General features: G+C 38.1%; 1 protein-coding gene across 1 annotated transcript; it reads right to left on the bottom strand.

Annotated features, from left to right (window-relative positions):
- Positions 1-2,703: 2,703 nt before the first annotated feature.
- LOC122330765 (GTPase KRas-like) lies at positions 2,704-6,152 on the bottom strand. Its single transcript, XM_043228040.1, has 4 exons — positions 5,932-6,152; positions 5,660-5,819; positions 3,952-4,076; positions 2,704-2,810 (listed from the first exon to the last, which is right to left on the bottom strand). The coding sequence occupies exons 1-3, from the start codon at positions 6,135-6,137 to the stop codon at positions 3,957-3,959; spliced, it is 486 nt and encodes a 161-aa protein (XP_043083975.1). The 5' UTR covers positions 6,138-6,152; the 3' UTR covers positions 2,704-2,810; positions 3,952-3,956.
- Positions 6,153-6,518: the final 366 nt, after the last annotated feature.

Here is a 6,518-nt window from a genome sequence, read left to right as displayed (position 1 = left end):
TCCTGTGGGTTTTAAGTATTTCTTTTAATTACACATTAAATAAGACTGATGAGATTAATGGGGGAAAAAACTGGATTGGGTTGCATTTATAAAACCGTGCCGATCTGAGAACGGCTTTCCTCATCCTAATAATCACGTTCACCAAAACATGACGGATGCGAAAGACAACCTCAGACCGGCACTTTCTCATAGAAGTTAACACATGACCCTTAATTACAATTAAGGGTCATTCAATTCATTAAACCAAAAAAAAAAAAAAAAAGCACAATTTACAAAATAGTCATCTTTCTTATCACAACCGTACAAAGGCTGTTAAAACGAGGTCCATGTATACGTGAACCATTTTATCAACATTTGCAATTGGCACACAAACAGACGGAGAACATTTCAGAAACGATTCCAAAAATATCCAAAGACTTCGCTACTCGCGTTACAGACGGCTAGTAAATGATTTTAAAGGGAACAGAAATCACCCGAAACACTTTGCATAAGAGCGGACATCCTGATTTATTTCCCGTTTAGATCTCTCTGTATTAGTCAAACCGTGATATAGAAACAATTATTAGAAAAACAGACTAGTAATGGTTAAGGACGTGTGGTAAAACAGCTCACCGAAGGTTTTAAAGCAACATTCTGCTCGTATATTGTAAATCTCCTATAAATGACATCATCTTATGACATCGCAAGTATTGCCACACAAAATAAATCTTTATATCACTCTCTTTGGTTTGAGTGATGGCTGAAAATTTGCCCTCCAGAACTAAGCTAGCCACATTTTACCGTAGTATACCGGATCACGACCGACTCCTGGGGATTTAGGCGTTCGGCTTCGATTCCACTAGAATCGGGCTCCTAGGACCAGAATGTCTCGATGGCAGCATAAACAAACAAGGCATTTGTTTCCTTCCATTTTTGTTACGTATATTTGCATCACAACAACTAGTGGTACAGTAGGTTATATTCACTAATCAAAATTTAGCAAAAACAATTCGACGCAGTTACTCGGACTTCTAAGGCGCTGTTTGGCTGGGCACAAGAGGGTAAATATTCATACGTCATAAAAGTCCTCCTCTGAGCACCGAAGTGAGGCGTTCGCTAGTGTAGACCCTTACAGAAAAGAGAATCGAATTTTTACACGCTCCCTGGAATACTTGATTCTGATTGGTCAACTGCAGCTTTATATTTTTGGTCAAAATCTGCTGATTTTTCATTAACACTTACAACAGGATCTTGCATTTTCGTGGGTTTAAGAGACGAAATGCGCAATAAATTTCGATGAATTCGCGACAGCTGAATGTAACTTTTGTCTGTCAAAAAAAAATTCTAATAATGTGCACAATGTTCGGTTGCATTTACGAGAAGCCAACCGAGATTCGGGGAGTGCACATATTTCCTAAAAAACAAATGCATAAACAACCGTTTTGACTTAACCGACCACAAAAAAAAAAAAAAAAAGCAGCCCCAGTGCCTTAAAAACGCTGTCAAAAATGTAACATGCCTGATACATTACCGCATGAATATAAATTTATTATTCAATCCCTGAAACTGACAGGTGACTTATAAAATGCAGATCACCATTTTCTCAGTTGTTTCTCATTTCATTTTGTGGTTTTATTAATAGGGCTGTGACGATACATTGATGCAGAATCGATTCTGAGCTTAGATTTTAACAGCAGATGGCGCTTCAATCTAGTTTTTGAAGATCAGAATGCGTTTACGAAGCTAGATTAACGTGAACATCACTGTGAACATCTCAGTTCGCTTTAACTTTATGGATGATTATTTTAGGTTCATGCGTGTAAAGATCTGGAAACAAGCAGAGTACTGTGTTTCTAAAGCATGCAGCGCCACCTATGTTCTAAACTAAGCTCAGCATCGTGCCAGTCCCATTAATTAAATCAAATTTGAGGTTTGCTCTCAGCAGATTTTGACTTCTATATAAACCTTCACGAATTGAACTGAAAATATCACAATGGCCTTGTTGAAACAATAGCGCCTGTTTGGACCAACTGAGAAAATCCTTTCTACGCAACAGTGGCTATTATACAGTATTCAACGCATTACCGTTTCCTGGAAGTTTAAAGAACAGAACACAGCATGCAAACGGGGAAATAAGGTTAACGTGGTTAGGATTTCACCATATATACATTAACATGGCTTTCGAGAAAGGGCGCGTTAATCCGACTACAATGGAAGTTCACATGCAGGTTGTTTTTTTTTGGAAGTCTGGGACATCCAAAGGCAGGGTCATACACAGTGATAATGTATCAAAACACCCCTTGAAAGTGTTGGTCCTAAAAAAAATAATAATAATAATAAAAAAAAAAGTAAAGTAATTCCTCAATGTTTCAGTTCCTGTAAAAATCAAGTGACTCACATGCAAATTTCACGGCTAAACAGCTACACGGCTAGTTCTCTCTCATACGGCACACCAAAGCCTTATTTTCACGTCCACACCTTTCTTTATAAATCTGCTGAACTACTCTAAACCAACTGCAAAATAACACCAGTTCTGACAGCCCACCCGATAAAATAAGCCATAAAGGTGACCAACACTTTGGGGCAACTGGCACCGAACGAGTAAAGCTTATTTCTTTTAAGAAAGCAAGTAGAATAAGAATCCATTCTGTATTTTGAGGAGGCTAATAATTTAGTGTAATGTACAAAATGCAGTTGTGGAACTCTTTTTTTTTTTTTTTTTTNACGCATTTTGTTTTGGATTTCTTCTTTTTCTTCTTGCCCTCCTTGCTCATCTTCTCCTTGTGTTTCCGGATTTCTCGGACTAGAGTATAAAACGCGTCGTCCACGCCCTTCAAAATAAAGGGAAAACAAGAACCGTAGGTGATTATCTCAAGCATCGAACACCATAACTATCTACTTGATTTCCCTATTCATTTGCTATGTCTCCCAAAATACATAATAAACACGCTTTTAGTCGCAGTGTCCTCATACAAGGACATGAAATCAGTTTGAAACCTAAAACATTTTCCCGAGACGTTGATTTATGACACACGACTCCGAAATTAGACAGCTTTAATTGATAATTACAAAATATTACCATATTTCCCTAAGAGCGTCATTAAATTAATTTCAGACATTTTTGCAGACCAAGGGGAGGGGGTGGACCGGGTGAAACGTCCAATCATTTGGTGTCTCTGAAAAGCCCTGAACATGCTCTGTACAGTAAAACTGTATGGAAATTCACTAAAATATTAATGTTCTCATGAGGACACAGGGTCTTAAGAGGTTAAGTAAAACATATACACACTCATACATGCATCTAAAAAAGAATTCTCTTCTGATCACCAGGCCTGCATTTATTTCACCTGAAGTACTGCTTTAAAATAACTGCTTTCTAGTTCAATTTTAAAATATTTTTATCGGTGTGAAAAATAGTTAAATATTTAGCATCATTACTCCAGTGTCACGTGATCCTTCAGAAATCATTGTAATATGCTGATTTACTGTTCACAAAACATTATTATTAATAGTAGAATCAATATTTAAAACAGTTGAGTACACATTTTCAGGCTCCTCTGATAAATTGAAAGAACAGCCTTTATCTGAAATATTATTATAATTAATTTCAGTGTTACCGTTTTGGCTGCATTTTGGATTAAATAAACACAGGCTTGGTAAACAGATGGGACCTCTTCAAAGAGAGAGAAAAAAAAAGTCTGGTAGTGCCCTTAATTTGTCTGCATTTTAAAAATAAGGTTTTATTCCTATTCTACCGACAACTGCGGCAGGTGCGATTATGAAACATACACGCCAAATCTCTTTTCAGGTCCTAAAAATAGGCTCCTTTTCCACGAAACGTAATTTTGAGCTGAAATATGACCTGCATATTTTAATGACAGACTGCGAGATCCGCCCAAGAGCGGGCGTTAAGCGCTATACAGATGTCGCACGCCACAGCTGGGCCGCAGACGGGCAGCGCTTCAAACTTACCCCTCTCACATCAAAACACATTTTTTAAGCTTGATGCATTGTGTCGTCTTTTCTTCTTTACTGAGTTTTCTCAGCCGGTATTGCCTGATCTCCCGTACCAGAGTATAAAAGGCATCTTCCACTCTCTGCAGTGCAAAACACAACTCCCTTCAGTGTTAAGGAAACAGTCCCGATTGGATTTCGGGAAGCAAGCGGCAAGTTTTTCCACAATTATCATTAGCATTTCTTTTGATTATTTATGGGTATTAAAAGCCAGGTTATTCTACGGGGTGTCCTTTTTTGCAGCGTTTCCAAACATTTCTCAATTAGCAACGTGCCTGAAGATACATATATACATCAATACATACACACATGAACGTAAGAGGATTAGAAAGTGAATCCGCTATTAGAGCAATACACACAAAACCACTTCCGCTAGCAGCCGGAGAGGGAACTGTGGGTACTGGAGACGGCCCCATGGTGTCGGCGGGTAGCATGTGAGGCTCGAAACAGAGAGAAAAGAAATGAATTGAGGAGGTTTTATTACACCCCAGCACCACAAGGAGTTGTGATTCGAGCACTGCGGAGGGAGGGAGAGCGCTTGCCCTGATATTTAACGTGACAGATAGAGCAGTTCGATATCCCCAACTGATTTATAGTGATTAAACCCCCGATCAAATCAATCCAAACAGCACTCTTTGCCATTAAGAGATTAATTGATGAAATCAAACACAGACAAATCATAACGAACGCGCAGGAGAGACCAGGCACGAACCCAGAGGCAGATCAGTCGTGTTGCGCGATATGACCTGATTGATTATTCATAAAGCCCGTCAGAATGAACTCATGCATAAACCCAGTGTAAAAGCAGAAGGACACAATGACCAGCTCATTTACAATTCTACACATTTCGGCTGCCTTGAGGCAGCGCGCCAACGTAACAAAAACTATGTCCAAGTCACAGTTACCTCCTAGAAAAAAAATTTAATGTTTAGGTTTTTTTTTTTTATGTAATGAATAGCAATTAGGGGGTGTAATGATACACTGTTCAACAGACAATATTGATCTCTTTATACAATACTTTATTTAAAGTCTAAATGGAGATTTAAAAAAAGCTTAACTGTAAAATAAAGTGTTACCAATGTTATATTTTGGCATTACATCAGGGGTGGACTTGAGTAGATTAGACTTGGTCCTGGTCCCCAGCGCACAGGGAAATGATGACACTAGAATTATATATCATCAATTTCTATAGTAATAATGATAAAAAAGAAATTCTAGTTTCTTTTGATTTTGGGGTGAAATGTGACCCAGACACGTTCTTGAAACGCTTTACAACTCACCCTTAATCTAATCTGGTTATAGTCATTTTTATTAGAGATTTTAAAACCACATGTGCATCAACATGACTCTAAAGACAACATGAAACTCATTTATATTTATCCATAATGCATTTCTGAGCAAAACGATGTTAATTTTTTTTTTTTTTGGTAACTTTATGCATCAGAATTTGACAGAATCCTAATTTAGACTGATACTATAGTTGATATATGATATATGTCTATACGTTTACGTAAAACAAAAGGTTTTTTTAATAACAAATGAACAGTGCACAAGGATAATTATATAAAAAAACAGCTGATCGTTTGATTTCATGCCGTCTTTGAATCATTTAAAGCCTTTCGCTTTCGTTTTGATTTCCTCGAAACACCACCCGTGTCTTCCCTACCTGTCTCGTCTTTGCTGAGGTCTCTATGAAGGGGATGCCGTAGCTACGCGCTAAATCCTGAGCCTGCTTTGTGTCCACGCTGCGGGATGGAAGATCGCACTTGTTCCCCACCAGGACCATGGGGACGTCCTCCGAGTCCTTTACTCGCTTTATCTGCTCTCTGTCAAAGCACACAGAACGTTGCACGTCTATAATTTGACTCGGTGAGGCGCTTCAACCCTTTACGGACCCGATTCGGCAGGTCTCGCGAGCTCAAAGCATGCGGCGTATACCTGTAGTGGTGAATGTCCTCAAAGGACTTGGTGTTATTGATGGCAAAGACACAGAGGAAGCCCTCTCCTGTCCTCATGTACTGGTCCCTCATGGCGCTGTACTCCTCCTGACCTGCAGTGTCCAAGATGTCCAGGAGACACGTCTCTCCGTCGATCACCACCTGCTTCCTGTAGGAGTCCTGATCAAGAGAAGATATTTTGAGCATGGAGATCAGTATATGAATCCCAAACGATCTATTTATTACAATAATTAAGCGAAAACATCTCAAATTTGACAAAAAAACCTGATAAATTGTACTTGTAGGCTAAAGTTTTAAAAATCGCTCGCTTGGGTGTAGATAAAGTCTAGCAAAATGGTCTACAAATCGACATTAAATTAAAACTAAAAGCACTTTTCAAAGCATCACCCCACATTATAAAGACAAAAGACAATTAGTCTCTGATCTATTAAAACTACAAAACACCTAAAAACAATAAAATAAATAATAAAAAGAAACTATAATACAATACATTGAACTACAAAAAGAAAAATAATATAACAATAATATAATAATAATAAAATAATTCAAAAACATCTACAAAAGAAA

The sequence above is a fragment of the Puntigrus tetrazona genome, chromosome 25 (genome assembly GCF_018831695.1).
Source record: "Puntigrus tetrazona isolate hp1 chromosome 25, ASM1883169v1, whole genome shotgun sequence".
Lineage (NCBI taxonomy): Eukaryota > Metazoa > Chordata > Actinopteri > Cypriniformes > Cyprinidae > Puntigrus > Puntigrus tetrazona.
This window is presented reverse-complemented; position numbering and strand designations above follow the sequence as displayed.

Excerpts from the sequence above, each read along its gene's own strand:
- LOC122330765 (XM_043228040.1), bottom strand. The coding sequence starts at position 6,137 with ATGCTCAAAATATCTTCTCTTGATCAGGACTCCTACAGGAAGCAGGTG. Across the intron at positions 5,820-5,931 it reads GAGGACATTCACCACTACAG|AGAGCAGATAAAGCGAGTAA; the intron begins GTATACGCCGCA and ends GTGCTTTGACAG. Across the intron at positions 4,077-5,659 it reads CCTCAGCAAAGACGAGACAG|AGAGTGGAAGATGCCTTTTA; the intron begins GTAGGGAAGACA and ends TTTGCACTGCAG.